Consider the following 19,490-nt stretch of genomic DNA (forward strand, 5'->3'; position numbering starts at 1 on the left):
GCAATATTTTACATCTTAACTTTTTCTTCAACTTATTATAGGGCATTGACCATGCTATGAAGTCTAGTATTATTATTTGCAATAAAATAAAGGAAAATATGGAAGTTGAAACAACATAAGTTATTTATGTGGAATGTGCATGTTTCATCAGCAAAATTGGAGGTGGTCCTGGGTGACGCAATAAAGGACTGAACTTGATACTTTTTATCACTGATATACAGGACAAAACTGGACTGGACCGGGATTGAACTGGACGGGACTGAAGTTAATATATCTAATTAAGAACTACACAGCACTCAGCTCAGGTCAGAATGAATCCAAATTTGGAAGAGAAGTGCAGCAGACATTTTCCTTCAAGGCCCTCCCAAATGCAACACCAAAGGGTGAAATGTAAAGGCTTGATGAGGTCCACATAGAGCCATAAATCCTTCCTATTGTTGCTGTAGAATTTTAGACTATTCTTGGCTGTGTGTGAGGGGCTCTCCCTATTGGGCTTTTTGATTTTGAAGGTAATCCTTTCGGAGATGCTAACGGTTTCTTCAGCTTTTTTGGCACTGACACACTGGAGATTACACATTTGTTGTCTTTTTACACTTAGAGACATGGGATAATTTTTTTTTTTGTTTGTTTCAACTATCGTTTGGTTGCGTACAAAACCCTAGTAACTAATAGTAACGGGGATAAAGTTGTAATTAAATGATACTGCAAGTTTTGAGTAGTCAACACTCTGTATTGCATTCATACCCATAATATCATTAAATATCTTTTCTTATAAATTGAGTCATGTTTAGTATTCTTGTATAATATGTTTAAATATTAAATGAGAAAGATAAGGATTTTTATAAGATGGGCCAAGTACATATATTTTTAAGTACTTGGTGGTCACCAAGGAGCACCTCTGATTTGGTTGATTTTTACTACATTTTTCTATCACCAGGGATCATATATGAGATAATTGGTTAGAAAATATGATCATTCGATGAACCCTAATGTACATTGTATAAAGTCTGAGTTATTCAATGGAAAATTGAATGCTTCCTAGAAAAGGAATGGTAAATGTCATTGCATTGTATGATAAAAAAATGTTTGAACTAACTTCCTATTTTGACTTGGATGGTATGTTTATTTAAAAAGAACTTATTTATTATATACTTAAGACCATGAAATAACTATGCATGACGGGATTTGTGATAAAGGGATGCGAATGATGAGCTCTTCTATCAAGTAAATTTTACGCTCAATGAATTTTAATTATCTATTTTAAATGTATTTTTCAAATAAGGAAGGATAAACATTCTGTGAAGCTGTTCTTCATAATCTGCAAATATTTGCACGTAATGTGATTAAAGAACCCTGTTTAAATTTATGTCTTTGATATTAGTCACTTTGAGGCTTTTTTATGTTTTTTTTTTTAAATTCACATTTGAAACTGTAATGAATAACAATTAGTTAAAAATCACAAAAAAATGAATTTGACATATTAGAAACGTGTTCACTTTCTTCAAGAGACGATGTTGACTCTTCTTAAAATATATATTGTCCCATTTTATATATTATGGACACTCTCAAAAAAGAAAGAATTATCAAGTAATTTCATAACTTGATATGCTTCATTTTATTTACTGGTTTTTTTTTCTTTCTGAAATGGTTTTATTGAAAAAAAAGGGAAATAACCTAGGAAATATTGATGAACCCTGTACAGTGCACATTATTTATTTACATATTCAGAAGGAGCACATTATTCTTTTGTTATTCTCTCTCTTTCCTGCTTTAAACTTTTGTAATCTTTTTTATAGGTTAGAACAATGTCTATCATCATTATTTCATGTAAACTAAGAATTAATTTAGTATTTTCATCTTTATTGACGAAGTAAATAACTTTTGTCTCCTTCCATACTTTAAAATAGATGTGCTAACTAAAATAATATCGTAGAAAAATGAAATTTTGTGTAGGTTATTTCCTTACCAAATCCCAACTAGCCATAATCGAATTCCGAAAAAAAGTTGAAAAACAAACGGTTATAAAGTCCATGCTTTTTCTGATAATTCCGTTATATTCCAAACCCTCGTGCCAGCACCCAAGCTTCTTCCGTTTTGAAGCACTCAGAAGAAATATACGCTTGAGCATCTATTTTTCCGCAACCTTAGCGGTACAAGCTTTGAGGTTTTTTGATCATTTCTTTTTTAAATTTGGAAATAAGTTATCGGGAAAAATAATTTGGGTAATATACGAACACGAAAGTGGGATTCAGAGGTTCCCCAAAATATTTACATTTTCAAAATTTATATAAATAATAAAATTTGTGTGTATGGTATATTTTAATTGTACCCACCCGTTAGACCTAGAAAACTGAAACTTTGCATGGGTGCCTTTTTTAACCTGGTCAGGTTAAGATTGGGGAGCCAATTTTGGTGAGGTCATATTAAGGCTTATCCTATACCCAAAAGACAAACAATGCTGTTTTGGAGCTGAAGAAGACTAGATAAAGGCTGAGTTATAAATCACAATGTGACTGGTGTCTTAAAAAGCAACTATACGAATAAAAAGTTTTCTAAATTTATTCCAAATCAAAAAAGTTATGGGAAAAAAAAAAGATATTGGGGGAAAATGCAATTTCGTTTTTTTTCATGGGCAAAAAATTGAACTTCCATTGAAATATTGGATTTGTAAATACAAAAGAAATTTTGTAGAAATTTGCCTGGAAACTTGTTTATATATAAATGTATGACACAAGAAAATTGATGGTTCACGGAGATATTTGAAATTTTCCGAATAATTTTTCTTTTATTTTTCTCTCTTTTTTTCAACAAACGTCTATTCTCAATTTTTACAAAAAAAATTCCACAAAACGATGCATTTTGTAGATAAAATCTTAAAGCTTAACAGAACTCTACAGCATTTTCAATTCCCTCAACATTTTATTATTTTTTTGCAATATTTGCGAAAATGAGCCGGTTATGGAGAGGTATTTTTTCGACAAAATTATTCGCCATAACTTTTTTGTTTTTGCAACTACGAAAAAAATCTTGGTATGTCTGTGTACAATGCCATTAAATGTTATTAAATATTTTATTTTAACTGGTTTCTCGCAATATTTTTGACGAATTTCGATTTCGCAAATTTTTGACACCCATTTAAGATTGACTTTGCATCAAGACAAATTGTTTCATACATATACATATGTAAGTATGTTACTATTTGAAGTTTATAACACAAATATTATTTTTTTAAATTGATAATAATACATTTCATATTATATACAGGAGTCTGGACATTAAGAAGAAATAATATTGACCATTGTCAATGTTATTTCCCGCTCCCTCCTTGTCAAAATAACGCCAGGTAACCCTTTGCTAGTTTTTCATGTAATTGATTTATTTTGTGAGGATGCTTCACTCCCCCATTCACTCTAGCGTAAGATAAATATCAACTTATCCATTTTTCTGAGGATTTACTTTCGGTTACGATTGGCATTGGCATTGATGACGGTTAATATATAACTGTTATCTTAGAAAAAATATCAACTGTATTAGAAAATATGTACAGAAGTGGGATCAAAACTTACAGTAGAATTGAATTCTGATGTTTCATTACTGAAACAAAAATAAACAAAGTTGTTTTTTTCTGTCACGTCTCTAACTTTAAAAATGTCGGAGTAACAACACAAAAAGGGAACGTGTATCCGATTTCCTCCGCACCAGTGTCAGCCCCGAGAAATCTGCTGAGACCGCGGGTATCTCCACTGGGACTGCCACAGCATCAAGACGTTCAATAAAGTCACATACAGGCAAGAAGAACCGAAACTTCTGCAGTAATAATATGGCTGAATTCTGCTTTGTATTCATCTTGCCCTCCTCCAGCACTGATTTCAACCCCCTGAACTTTACCGTTCGGTGTGTCTTGGACAAGAATGCCTGCTACACCTTTTATCCAAATTTGGCTCTGTTCTGACCTGTCATTATTACAGCGTGGTACGACATAGACACGGTGTTCATCGTCTAGAACTGCCAAACTTATCGCCAGCGTGAGGAGAATGTTATTGCTTGTACAGAAGGATATATAGAATAAATATACAACTACCTAAATATATTTATCATTTTTCATAATCTTGTCTAGGTATTTATAATAAGAAATACAGATTAAGTACTTTATGACATAAATAAATATAAAACATATTAAAAGATGACAAAAAGTTAAAAAAGAAGAAATATACAAACTGGATAGTCTTTCATAGTATTATAAACTTCCAAATATATCCCCCCCCCCCTGCAAAAACTATTTCTCAAATCTTTTTACGAACCACTCTAATGTACATTAAAAATATGCTTTACAGATATTTTACATAATTATGTTGAGCCTGAAAAAGTAATTTACGTACCTCCGTAGGAGGATTGAACCTGTGTTGATATCGTTCCACAAATAAAAATAATACCACTGAATAAAATTCCATGAGCCATGATTCTTTGATTACGGATCAATGATTAATGCCACAATTATTCCTACAAAAAGCAAAATGGATTAAAATAATGTGGGTTAGACTAAATTACAATTATTTTTATGAAAAAAAACTGCTGAAATTATTTTTTTTTTCGAAAAAACATCAAAAATTAAATTTTTAATTTATTTAAGGTTTTAGGGAAAAAATTTTAATATTAAATTTTTTGGAAAAAAATTTGTAAAATTTAATTTATAGAAACCTTTTTTTTGAAGAATTTTTATGTATATATATCTACATATATTTAGGGGGCTACAACCCCTTTAATCCAACCCTGCGGACGCCCCTGATGTTACTGGAGCTAAGCGGTCATTTCTAGTTTTCAAATATAAAATTGTTACATAAGAGGAAACCAGGTTTAAAATGTCACAACTGTAAGCTCTCACTTTTTCAGTTTCTCTGGCCTTACTTCTTAATACAGGTTTGACTGTATTTATACAGTTGTCCTTCACTCATATATAATAATAAAGCAAAGCTTATCTGTATATATGAATGTATTTTTTGGAAAAGGACATAAGAACATAATGATATCTCACAGGCTGCACACTATATTTTGCTCCTTGATATATATCATATTCATATTTTGATCTAAGCTATAACAATATTGTCATATTAATCAAGTCTTGCATCTTTTTTGTGTCTAAGTATCAAGGGATCTTTCATTGTATATAGTTTTCCCTGATGTATATAATATATCAATGAAGTATGAAGATGTATGTCAAAATTCATACAAATATAAGACGTTGTTGTGTAAAAATGAATGAAACTTGCAGCCGTTTAGTTCAACTCATATAAAAAAAGAAAAAAACTAGATAAATACCCTATTGAAGTTTTAAAAAAAAATGAATGGTACTTTAGTTGAGACTTAGTTACAAAATTAAAGTACTCCTTGTCTCATTAAATCATATTTTTCAAAAAATTATCATGCTTTTATTTATAATTATTTTATTCTTGAGGAAGGAAGATTTATGTATTAATTAACCTGTTGGTCTTCTGGACCGTGAATATTTCCAGCACAAGAATTATTTTGCCTTCCCTTTTGTCGTCTTTGAAGATGGAACCAATATTTATAAAAAAAAACAATTACTTGTCATTATTAAAATAGTACACAACCTCACTTTTGTAAAGAATCCCATCAAAACTTGAGATGTAATCATTTCTTTACGTATAAACTTAAATATGGTGAATGGGGTTTAACATGAAGGAATCCTATATTGATCAGCTTTATAACGTCTTAAATACTAATGAGTAATGAAGTGGACATAATTTATGACCGGTACTTAATATATGACGTAATTATGTTTCCCCTCCTTCTCTTTGGAATCATTTTGATATTTATCTTAAACTTTCACCGATACAAGTTTTTTATTCAATAAGCTCATTGATTTGTGAATAAAGATATGATAAATGCGCAACAATTCTATCATTCTAAGAGGATTATGAAATATTGAAGAACTCTTGTGATTATTTCCCATTCACGTATACGTCATATCAATTTATGTACAGGGTGAGGACTCAAAAATTAGAAAAAAACTTCTGCATATTTTTATGGCAAACTTTTGAAGTTGATAATTAAAGAATTTTCTACACATTTTATTCAATATGCCCCCTCCATTCTGAATAATAGTTTCAATACGAGGCAAACCGAAGCACAGCTAGCCTTGATGAAGTCCAAAGACAAGTTTTTCCACTCCTTCGTGATCATGGACTTCATGACATCGACATTCAGGAGAGAAGACTTGTTCGTCTTACCCTCCAAGACTCACAAAAAAGCCAAATCCAGGGGTTCACGTCAGGTGAGGACGAAGGCGAACAGTCTATCGGCCAGAAGGCAGACATGTTCTCCCTGCAGAAATTCTGCACCTTCTTGGATGTGTGTGCCGGGGCACCGTGTTGAGTAAACACATATTTGTGCCAGTCAAAACGTGCTCTTCAAGCATGGAAAGACTTCAGAATATTGTATTAGACGTCCGTATTGACTTTCTCGTTGTCATTTAAGAAGTAAGGAGGCATCTTACTGCCGTCGCATCGCACGCAACGACGCCAAGGACCTTGACCTAAGATGGAGTTTTGATCCTGAAGGTTTTCTCGAACTGAGTTCTTGATTCAGCCATGAAGCGACCATTTCTCCTGTTTAAAAACAGCGTCACTTGTCGACTTGTGGGCAGGAGATCGTACACCCTCTGCCATTTGCTTGTTGCTCGGACATATTTGACCGTACAAAAACAAAACAAACATCAAACTGTAAATGTCTGTCAGCTCTTTTTGAATTTAACCAAGTACAAAATTCTCAGACTTTTTGAGGTGAGGCTAGATGGCCTCAATGAGGATTCTAACTTTTGAGTCCTCACGTAGCTAGTTTAATGAAACGTCCTAACAGCTAAGCTACTCTCCCCCCCCCAAACATTCTTCAAATTTTCAGGGTTACTACGTTAGACTTGTACCTATTTTTTTTTTGTTTTTGCTTGATTTTTGACAAAAAAGGTAAGATAATAAGAAAATATATCCGATAATTCTATTGTAATTGTTAAATTTTATCTACAATATGGAAATAAGATTGTATAACGATGTAATGATATATTTGTAATAGATATTAGTTTCCGATAAAAATATAATGAAGGTAAGTAATAAAGGGATAATATTTAAATGGAGAGTAAGGTTTAAGTCCTTTTATTTGTTAATCCCATTTCCTTAATATTGATGAAAAAAGTGAAATTTATTGTTATACAACTTGGTTATTTAGTACTCCAAAATGGCTGCCATCAACAATGATGATCTCACGTGAAATACCTTTCGTAGATGATTAGGATTATGTATTTTTGTTTTAAAGCAACTTTTATAATTATGATTAAGATACTATGAACTATAGTTTTACTTAATAGTTTATGTTTCTGGTGTATTATAAAGAAAAATGTATAGCCCTGTCAGAAACATTGACTTGTATTAAATTATATTAGATTAATACTAGTCACAAGACGTAATAACTAAGGTTGATAATTTGGGTAAGAATAGAAAAAGTGCGAGGAGAAATAAATAAATACGCATGGCATCATTGATTAAATAATATACATCTTCTTCTATTAATCAAGAACGTTATCATTCCCGCCTTTATTATTCAATATTAATATAATATTAGATGGTGATATTCTATAAAGAACAGAATAAATTTCCTAAAATAACGTCGCCTTCTGTCTGGATTTCTGAAAATGGAGGCCCAAGAATTTGAAAATACTTACCGGATGAGAAACAGATGGTTTGTCGGATTTGTCGATATAAATGTGCCTTTATTCCCCTGTCTAGAATTACACGCCACTCATTATCCTCATCTCATATCAAGAGCATGGATATTCATCTACAAAATCAAGTTAATGATGAATACATCAAGTCAGACTTTAACTCTGATCTCACAAAGATGCTTATTGCATGTAATATAACCTTATCAATTGCTAATCATCTATGTTCAAAAAATTTATGTAGAAATACACGTGTAAACCTATCCCTTCCCGAGGAGCCATCATTAAATTAATGGAGGATGTTGGTACTGATATAATTTATAGAAATATATATAAAAATGTTTTGAGTCATCCACACCAAATGACAATCAAGTTATCAGTTAAAAGTATAAAATATTTACTAATTTCGAAATGGAACTCTGAATTTTGTACTATCTAACAGTAAGTATTCAATCTTTTTTAAATCTAACCCTAAATATGATTCTATTTTGGCTAAACATATCAAGAATTATGATACACAACTCATTAAATAGTAAAAACAACTGCTTAAATGGTCACAACAACGGGGGTAGTAGCTTTGGATAGTTCGCAACTAGCTTGTCTGAGACTAGTTTCTTCACTTAAAGACTTGGGTATGATCATTAGGTTTTCCAATATTACATAGTCAATAAATATTACTTTTTTATCACTTAAGGCTTAGCTATGGTTGATAGGCTCCAAGAAATGGTGTTCAGAAAACTCATAAAAGGCAAAAACAACTGCTTAAATTATCAATAAATATAACATGAAACAAAATTAAGAAAACACAACAGTCATTCCAACAGAAGAAGTGCAACTCACTTAATTATCCGTTTTCATTTATCATTAGACTGAAAACATGATGGATTATCCATATTGGAAAATACTCATAGATGGACAAACAAGTATAGCATCAGATTATACAAGAGTAGTGATTTCAACTTCGTTATGAGGTAAAATGTGTCTGGGGAAGAGGCAATTGGATGTGATGAGGCAAATTACTAAGATGATTTGGGGAGGCTCTCAAAGGTCGGGTCGTAGGAGAGCACGAAGAAATGGGAGACGCGAGGAAAACTGTAAAGCTCAGTACAGTTGGAGTAACCAAGAATTGGAATATAGAGATGAGAACGATGTTCTTCGTCTCTACATGGACCTTCAATATTGTTCAAAAAGTACAAAGTTGGCTGCATTTAGTAGTCACTCAATGGACAAATAATGAATTTCATGCAAAGTTATTAAAACCATAACAAGTAGCTTTTACATACCTAGGCTCCTTCAATGAATTTTTAAGTGTATGTTTCTTATATGATAGAATGACATTTGAATATCTAACTTTATTTGTAACAATTACCTTCTGTGATATTTATCAAAGAATATTAATATTATAGCTCTATACATTTATTCCATCCAATTAGCTATTTAGAATGAGAGCAACTTCATTAATTTGTAAAACTAATATTAATATAAATTCCTTGTTAATCCTATCAATTAACTTATTCATTGAATAAATGTAAATACACATTTAATGACTACAGAATGGCCTAAAAATTTATTTGTCACCTCATGTAATTATCTAATTTGCGTAATTGTGGTACGTATGGCTCAGGCCAACTACATGGAAAGGTTCCAGCCTCTCGAAGATTATAAATAAGCGTCGTGTATATATGCTTTTAACGGCATTGTACTTTAATTTGTCCTGATTATCTATGTCTTATTACGATACTCTTAGAAATAATTTTCGCAAATCCAGATGATATAAAAATAATATTTAAGTGTAAAGTTACATGACAAAATTTGATATAGCCACTGTAAATATTGTATTTAGTTCAAGACACATTTAAATTAGATTTGATCCAAATTTTGTCTTAGTGTTTTATTTTCTAATTATTTACGCATAAGAAAATGTTAAATATTAATAAACATTTAAAATGAATGTAAGTTCCAAGATATGGGTTTAAGATATTATACTTTTTGATTCGGATTATATTGGGATATTACTCGTTGCAATCTTTCCTAACAATTATTATTCATTCTTTTGATTGATCATGTTCATTGATTCTTTTTCATGTTATATGTAATTTTTTTTAATCAAGCCAATTCTTCTTCTATTATAAATGTCTATTAATTTCTGAAGATTTGGTTGCATATTGGTAATAGAACACTGAATACCATTGTTGCTCCAACTATACAGAGCTTTACAGTTTCCCTCAATTACATCCAATCAAGTGATTAGGATACCATTCCAATTGAATTATTGTCGTGTTTATTAATCTTTTATATTATACTTATTATTAACAGGCCTATAAGGGCTCCGCTATTTTGGCGTTCTGTTCTATTTTCTTTTTGTCGTTTAACGTTCAGCCATTACTTCCATTCCGCTCCGCGTTCCAATAAACACTGTACTACAGCAAATCGTGACTTCAACTTTGATAGTGTCTGGGAGGCCTCATTTGAGAACTAGGATTAAAGATATTTTTCAACACAATAATTAGGTGAATATTATCGTTCAAATGAGCTAAACCTGACTAAAATCAGTTACTTTATTGTCGAGATGAAAGCCAAAAGGCAAAGTATAGCTGATTTGATTCGCACCCAGCACAGCAACAAGGCAAGAAAAACTGGAGTGTGGATTAGTGGAGAAACTCAAAAAACGGCCGCTATCTCGCCTACACGATCGATGTGGTTCTGTCGGTCAAAAAGATTAAGTTCTCAGCCTACTCAGGAATCGTAGCCTCAGACCGGAAAAGGACGACCACATATTGGTTCTCGAAAGGCCTGAAAATAGGGCGCCGAGAAGTATCAGGACGTCCTCAAGGAGGTGGTCCGTCCCTAGGAAAAGTCCAACTACTCAGAGGGAAACTATGTTTCTCAGCAGTACTCCGCCCGGCATGAGGCCAGGATCACGCAACAATGGCTCGAGGAGATTTTTACAGATTTCGGAAAACACGATTTGTGGCCTGCCTCCTCCCCCGAAATGAATCCTCTCGACTGAATCTCTCTCTCTCTCTGTTATATAAAAAAAATATGGAGTAAATTTATAAAGTTCTATAAAAACGGTACTACGTAAAAATGGATAAAATCTTGCAAACATTTGAGTCAACTCATTTTCAACAACAACCTTGTGTAGCTTAAGCTCGTTTATAAAAGAAAATAAGTATATTTTCAAAATATAATAAACTACAATAATGGGTTGTACTTTAGATACAGTTACGACTGTGAGTAGCTAGAGCTCACCAGGTAGCACTTTAGAGACTAAAGTACTCCTTGACTCATTATGTCCTATTAATATTTTTCATCAAGCTATTATTATTATTAATTCATGAGGAAAGAACATCAAATATTGAGTAGCTGAGTGTGAGTAAGCTCATTAAAAAACGGACAGTATCACTGGTAATTTATTGGGAGGTTATCTTTGACATCGATAAACCCAATTTGTATTATCATAGCAAATTATGTCTGTTCTTCGACGCCTCATAACTCCGAGCAATGATGGGTACTACCGCTTGTGATAAATATTCTTAAGCTTTTCTATTTCTTTTCAAAGCATAAATTTTAAGTATTTTTATCCAGCTTGTTTGAATTATATAGACCGATCTGACCCAAAAAATAAAACTGAAATTGTAAGTGATGAATGAACTTGGGGGTGCTGGAGGTTGTATAATGGTGCAACGCAGAGCTCAACCCGTCTGCTAAAAGTCAATTTACACATCAACAGTCGCATTGCTAGTCCTCTAAAAGTTTCTGAAGCTCCACCCCCCCTCCCTAAAAAAAGAATATATATATACGTATATTCATGGGTCTATTTTGTTGTTATCAGATATTGAATCCAAAATGGTCATGCAAATCAGTCTGAAATTCAGTAAGTAGACCTATAAAATAACCAAGCACATTCTTATAATATTTTTTTGGGCCTCCAAGGTCATTAAGAGCCTCCACCCTCTGTATTTTCTACAACCCTCTCTCTCTTTCTTCTACCTTCATCCTTTGTTTATATTCCCTTCTATTCAGTCCTGCAACGCGGGCAATATCTGCTCGTATTTATATAAAATAAGTCTATTTATATGAGTTGTTATATAAGAGAATTGACCCCCCTTCCCCAATGATAAAAAACAGCAGTGCCCCTGCACATCAAATCTTATACTGCTTCAAACCACGGATTAAATTCACGAATGCGGAATATTTATGCCGATATGGAACAGGTAGCAAATCATTTACGGGAGACAAAAATATATTTTTGGATTATATATGTAATTAAATACATCTTATATTATGAAATATTTAAATGTGAGATCTCCCGAGAATTTCCCGTAGGTGTAAAATTCTGAGAAGATAGCAACCCTAGTGTATACATATATCAAATACAGATATATATTAATTCAATTTGTTTATCTTTGCTTTTAAAAACAGGGGGAATATATACTAAAGCTATGAATTATTATTAAGTTACGAGTATATTTATTATTTATGTGCATTAGAGACAAAATATGTTTCTTTTGGTAAGAAATGTTAAGTTTGAACCAAATTGATGAATGTTTGCCCTTGAAGTTTCTAATTCTATTAAAAATATATAATTTAATAAAAACTCTTCACTTTCAAAAAAAGTTAAAAACTTATGTTATACATTAAGAGGGGGGAAGTGCGCACTATACGTAGAACAACAAGATTATTTATTTATTTTTTTTCATCAAAAGTTCTCATTATAAGGGAAAACTTTATTAAAACTTTTGAAAGAACGTCTATTCATCTAAGTATACAGGGTGCACAAGCTATCTGTTGTTACATTTTTTTTTTTCAAATGCAATTTTCTCTTCAACCAGTTATAAGGTGGATTTTTTTTTGTTTTATTCAATAAAATCGTTCCAGCCTTAATTAAATTCTGTTTACGAGGCCGAAAGTGCAAGCAGGCCTTCGCCGCTTGGTCTCTTGGAAAATCCTGTAATTCCTTCTTAATCCAAGTGTTAAGTTCATCTTTGGTATTGCAGGGGCTTCTGAAGGGGAATATATATAAGGTGTGTCGATAAGAAATTACTTTGCTTTTATTTACTAGCTATTTTGATGACGTCACAGAGGAGCCAATTTAGGAGGAAATTCGATTTAATAAAATGTATTTATACAAAATATAGAACTTTATTTTCTCATCAGATAACACTATTAGAGTAAATTTTTATTCTCGGACGATTATTAAAAGTTGTGTTTAAAGAAAAATGGTCAGAACATAAATTTTTAAATAAATAAACGAAAATAGTGGATGTCTAATGGATTTGTACAGGTTGCCAGAGCACAAATACCCTAGTACTTCTAGGAAAAAACAAAATTCTTAGAATAATAATATGAGTTAACACTTGACACTAGTCAGTAGCACTGAACTTGGCTCTATTGGGAACACATCAAAACAGTTGTCAGCTAACCTCAACCAGGCTATGTTGAAAGTTTCTTATCTATACACCTTATATATATATAGTCACCTTGTTTTATATATATGTATGTATTAATTAATACCAAGTACATCACAGTTGGATACAAGTTGCAATGTATGTATACGTCACCATTTGTAAAAACAAATTATGCAAATTGTGACTTGTTCGTCTTAAAATATATTATTTAATCACAACATGGGTCATTCTAATTACCAACTTTATATTGATATCTTCATTTTATTTTGTTCTATTATAATAACATGGTTATTATCAGTAACATTAGCTTGGGGAAAAAGTAATTCCGTAATTTTCGCTATACATATTTCAGTACTTAATAAGATGTGTTCCAATCATCCGATTTATGCCAAGTATGCCCATTTCTAAGCGATAAATTGTTACCACCGAGAACCCAAGATCATAATACCCTTTTGGTAGAAGAAATGGACAACCAATTTTCACAGGCCTCTATTGAGGCTCCTATTTAATACAATTAAGCACAGGAAAATTTTCCCCAATGCCTCCTGAAACCAGCCCCAGTTTTTTATAGGGACGGACCGTTTCGAGCTCGCAATCAAATGGACTCATGATTGCAGTCATGATGCCTCAGAATCGTTTAGGAATAGCTATGTTTTAGACTCATATCCGTATAGACTATACTGAATATGGCATTTTATATCACTTATGTGGTGACACCTTGAATGGCCCACACAACGCTTAAAAATACTAATTGTACACCGGCTAGTAAATGTGTTGGAGGAAATATGTCATCCCTTGCTGATTTTCTAAGTTTGTTCACTGATAAAGAAAAGAACTAATTTCAGAAGTATATTTATTTTAACAGTGAGAGACAGAATATTAAAAAAATTAAAAATACGTGAAAATTGAAAATACATACAGGCTTGTCTGAACTTTGTTAGTGAACACCTGAATAATTCGAGGCTTAGGAGGAGGTGGATTTGGTCAGGTGAGACCAAAATCGAGCTCTTTAGCACTAATTTAACTCGCCGTGTCTGGAGGAAGAAAAATACTGAGATTAATCTCAAGAATACCATCCCAGCTTGGGACTGGAAAGTGAACTTTTTGGGTGGGTTTCTCTTCCAAGGAGAAGAGAAGACTTGACCAATTTCTTTTCTTCATATAATGTCTTTCACTGCTAACATAAACCTACGATTAAAATTATAGACCGTTCTTTTATTTATCAGTGAGTAGACATATAAATTGGGCAAGGGATCAAATACCTATATCCTCCACTGTGTATCTATGTATACAAATAAATCTGAGCAAAAAGTATGGATAAATAACTGTTTTTGATATCAGAAAGGTACTAAAAGGCGTGTGGTTTTTTTTTTTCTTTTCTGTTCAATTGTTGCAAAATCATTGTTGGGATAATATTTCCTACTAATATGAATATATAGTTTTGTCGCCTACCTTTGTTCCATAAAATGTATATGTAACGCTCTAAATAAATATCGAATATATACCTTCCTCTCTTGAGGTCTTTATTTCAACTCCGCGCCAAAACAGAGACATGTAATTAGAACGCCTCGCTATGTAACGGGCGCCGAACGGGTTCGAAACTTTCGAGCCACAGTATATTATTAAAGGTTTAACTATTTTTATATTATTGATCAACTCTTCTCTAGTTTTATTTGAAATATAGAAGATTCATTATTCTAGAAGAGAAACACGTCAAATTCCATCCTTCAAAATCATAAAATAATAGACAATTGATTTTTATAAAAGAATCAATTGTACCATATGTTTCACTCTTCGCACTCACGCATTTACCCATCCCAGTATAGATAATAACTATGCAATATTAATGATTATTAAAAAAATGACAAACAGCATCAATAAATAATGATTAATTTAATATGACATTATGGAACATAGTTAGTAATTGTAACTTGCACACAACATACATACATTTAAAGATTTAAATGAGTCAAAATTAAATCAATTTTTTTTCCCAAAATTATTATATATCAAGTAGACATGAAATACTCTCTTTAAAAAACCATCCCTAATAGTGTAATGATGGTGTATAACCACAAGTAAACTAAAATATTATTTAATTTAAAAAAAGTAAAGCATCCAATGAATAAAATCACTTTTCGATTAAAATTGTATCTCCTTAAAAATAATAGTCGAATCTTACTTATTAATTTATATTTTGTGTTTATAGATTTGAGGTTAAGATCGTAAGCAAAACATCTGGTTTTTCCAATATTTGTTCATATATACATTACAGAGTATGTAAGTATTTATAAATATCCCTTTAAACGTTTAAAATCAAGTCATTCTCCCCAAGGCCTTCTAGACTAACCGTTGCAAAGGTTAGTCTACATAGGCTTAAAAAATATTAAATTTGAAGATCCCACTCTTCTTGTAATTAATACTCAAAAGGAATTTTCATTATTATTATTTTATTCTCGAGGAGAGAACATTTTTAAGTATAAAGTAATCACTAGGCCATGAAATACGAAACGTAACACGAGAGCTTTATTGCAGAATTATGAGTGTAAATCTTTGTTGGACTCAGAGTAGAATGGAAGATCAACATCGGAGTAATTCCTACCTAAATCATTACTAGATATGGAGAGTTGTTTGCATTTATTATTTTCATCTCATAACAGCTCTCAGCTAATTTAAAGAAACGTAATGATAACTAAGCTGCTCTCCAACAAAACATATTTTAAACTGCCAGGGTGACCATGTTAATTTTCAGTTTCTTTTTTTAAAATACCGGCGTTTCATATTATTTGTATCTCTGGCATTGGTTTTTATTTAATACTAGTGATATTTCCGCTCCTTAATTAGATTTTAATGCAAGTTTCAGAAATAAACATTCAAAAAACGACTCGGGAGTAAGAATCAACTAATGGTTAGCTGTTATAAAAATATGTACAACACAGCAGTCATGCAAGGGTTGATGTTTAGCCTGGTGAGCTTGGGTCGTGCTGTACATTTTCAATCAGCCTTTTTTTTTCTTACTGAAATCAGCTTGTTCATCCTTTTGTAGCTAATTTATGGATCCTTTTACTTATTATATTTCTTAATTAACAAGTACCTTCATTCCAAGGCTCTCAAGTTCCACACAATAAGAAAGAAACTAAACACTTTTCTCATGCTTTTATCCCATATATTGAATTTTGCACACATTTTTTCCCGACATAAAAAAACAATAATAACCAAGTAATTTGAGGTGAGAACCTTTTTTAAAAAATATTAAAATTGAACATATGGTGTAGATTGGCATGGCAAACTCTGTCATTTCTATTACGAATACATGTTATTACATAAATTTTGAGGATAAAAAAACGATATGTCATCTACAATACAATTTAGAATGTTATTTCATTATGACAAGTAAATAGATGTACAGGCAATTTCGTAAATGAACTTCTAAATTTGAATTAAATATATTGAATTATTATGTGCTCGACAAGTAAAAAATAATGTATTACGTGTTATTAAATCAAGCTAAAATGTTACAGGCTACAAATAATCACAAGATGCAGGAACTTTGTGCTAAAAAATCCCCCCAAAACCTCACATAACTAATACAAAAGTCTTAGTAGTTGTTGATGTTTTGATGGTACGAACATACTAAGTACTAACAATACTTTTGAAAACACATTTAAAAAATTAATTATCACATAAATTCTTCTATCTAACCCTGCATATGTTTATTAGATATTATTTTTCTTTAGTACTGGATTAACACATAAGATTGACACACAATACCTTATATTAATATATGCAACTCGTATCTTACTTCTCTTTATTCTTGGAGTATTTTGGGTTAGTTTTGTTTTGAAGAGGAATCACTTACTAAAATTATAACTGAATATTTCGGATTTCGTTCAACAACTGAATGTGTGAAGTAATAGTCTCGACTCCACACATCAAATAAGTTCATTATTACAGAAACAACTATGTTGTTCTCATTTGGATTTAAAGGTACGTCAATTATTCATTTTGAAGTTATGGTGATTCAAAGCGAGCGTGTGATGGTTAGTCTTCGTACATAGACATGTGTAGTATGAAGCACATGTTTCATTGACGATTCCTGATTTTAATTACAATAGTGTTTTAACTCAAAACTGTATATACATACCTATATTTATTTGTAATTATGTAGACCATTGAAGGACATTGTTTTACTTGTATAATGTGTATTCATTTGCTTTGATTTTACGCCCGTGTTGTTCAGTGTTATGTTATACGACTTTATAGCCATATTATCCCGGCTTGGACTCGTTCACTCTTTTATGTTCATTCGTTCATTTTGAACTTTGGAAAAAACATCATAGAAGAAAATTTAGTCGGGACTATAAAAATGAATGCTCCCAATTCAGGTCCATAATAAATTTCTACCTTACACGTTTAACGAGGATCACCAGAAGATTTGCTCTGGGAAATTTAGAGCCTATAATATATATGCATTTATATTATAGTACAAGTGTATATTCGTGCATATTTTTCCTTTCTTAAAAGGGATCTTCCTTCATTTAAAGTTCTTTGTAATTCATTTTTTATTGTAATAACTTGAAATGAGGGCATTTTCATTCAATTTGAATGTATAGCAGTGATATTAGATGAATTTTGTATCTGATTATGATGAATTTGAACTGTTTTTTTACAGGTGTACTTTAGCTAAGAGAAAAGTGGAAGAAAGAAAACAAGCAAATACATTTAAATAAACCTGGTCCGTGATGTACCTCAGCTTCTAGGAATTTTGTGACTTCGACTCAGGACTTGATAAACCTGTCGGGGAGACGAAGGCCTCCTCAATCTTCAAGAAAACGAAACATGAGTAGTTTGAGTTGCCTCATTTTTTAACTGACGAGATCTGCAAGGATTTTTCGGGATGCAGCAAATAATTCCCCTCTCCCAAAGTACATGCATCAGAAGTCAGAAGTACAACGTTAATAAAAAAGTCCGTTTGAACTTATTATGGAAAGGTATAATAACATTCATGTTTGATATTTTCTATTTTAAAGATATAAAAATTAAATGCGTTCATTTTACGCTAATGAATGCAAAAATGTACTACACTTGACTGCAAGAGGAGAGAGGTCCATATTAAATCTTGAATTATAAGTCATAAAATATATTTGTGTCAGAACAAAATGAAAATTCCCGGGGCGAAATATCTTAAAACAGCTTACGAGCGTTCGATTCAATGCGGTTGATTTTACACTACATTCACTGTCTTGTCTTAAATAAACTCCCGATTTAAGGAAATCTTGAGGAATAAAAATAAGAAATGAATGGGAGAGTAGACAATTGCACTCTTACCGAACCTAGAATACCTATTTCATACAAGACTGCAAATGGTAAGACACTTAATAGAAAGTAACTAATCAATGTACACAGTAATTGATAATTATACACACAAAATCAGATCCAGACTTCCCAAAATATATTAATTTTAATAAGGACCATAAAAAATAATAATTATACCCATAATCAAGAAAAATATATTGTAGCACTTTTTGGAAAAAATGGTCAATAAAGGACCCCTTAGAGACAATGAGAACATGAACGACAAATTGAACGCTGTTCATCGTTTCTCGTGTATTCGCTGAAAATGAGGGGAATGGGTAAACGCCGTTTATTTTTCCCTTCAATCCCCCAGGACATTTCTATTTTAGTTAGTCCATTGTGTATGAACACTCTATATAAATCGGATTTAGGGGCAAATAGTTTGATTAAGTAGAATCTTCAAGTACGTAATGCCTTAATAATTGTTCAATCTTCATAGCAAACCATTTTATTCATGACTATGTAGGTAGTTAAATTTACTTAAGGTTCATTATAAAAGTTTAATAAGGTAATTGTTTTTTAAAATACATCAAATTTAATAATACAAACCTGTCTTGGTTCATTTCCGTTAATTTTCAACTTTTCAACTATATTAAGTATAAAATCGGAGTTACTAGGTTGGATATTGATTTGGGCACCTGTTTTCCATTTTGTTACCGAGAGATGACATTGGTAACAAGTCTCATAACTTTAGTCAAATTGAACTGAGCAAAACTCTCATGCAAAGAACCTAAACACATTTTCATTGAATGGAATGGAATCTAGGATTATTAAGGAACGATTTTTGGTGCAGTTTTGGATGTTGAGAACTTCCATGACACAGAAATTGCTTGTATTCTAAATTATTACAGTTAATCTTTACTTGATTTGATTATATTACTTAAATAATCAAAATTATTCACTATCATGCAAATTTGATTATATTGTACGTACAGTTATGTACTTTTCAGACATAATTAAGCAATTTATTAACTAAAAGAGACGGAATCCTTGAA

The 19,490-nt window shown here is 31.7% G+C and overlaps 1 protein-coding gene across 1 annotated transcript in view; it reads right to left on the bottom strand.

The window, feature by feature from the left end:
* Positions 1 to 17,063, bottom strand: part of LOC121122007 (uncharacterized) — a 33,052-nt gene extending 15,989 nt beyond the window's left edge. The window contains exons 1-2 of the mRNA XM_040717018.2: positions 16,943 to 17,063; positions 4,380 to 4,500 (exon numbers count right to left, since the gene is read on the bottom strand). Of these exons, the coding sequence (XP_040572952.1) occupies positions 4,380 to 4,458 (79 nt within the window). The 5' untranslated portion in view covers positions 4,459 to 4,500; positions 16,943 to 17,063. The remainder of the gene's footprint in view (positions 1 to 4,379; positions 4,501 to 16,942) is intronic.
* Between the last annotated feature and the right edge of the window lie 2,427 nt (positions 17,064 to 19,490).

This window comes from Lepeophtheirus salmonis, chromosome 7, assembly GCF_016086655.4.
Source record: "Lepeophtheirus salmonis chromosome 7, UVic_Lsal_1.4, whole genome shotgun sequence".
Lineage (NCBI taxonomy): Eukaryota > Metazoa > Arthropoda > Copepoda > Siphonostomatoida > Caligidae > Lepeophtheirus > Lepeophtheirus salmonis.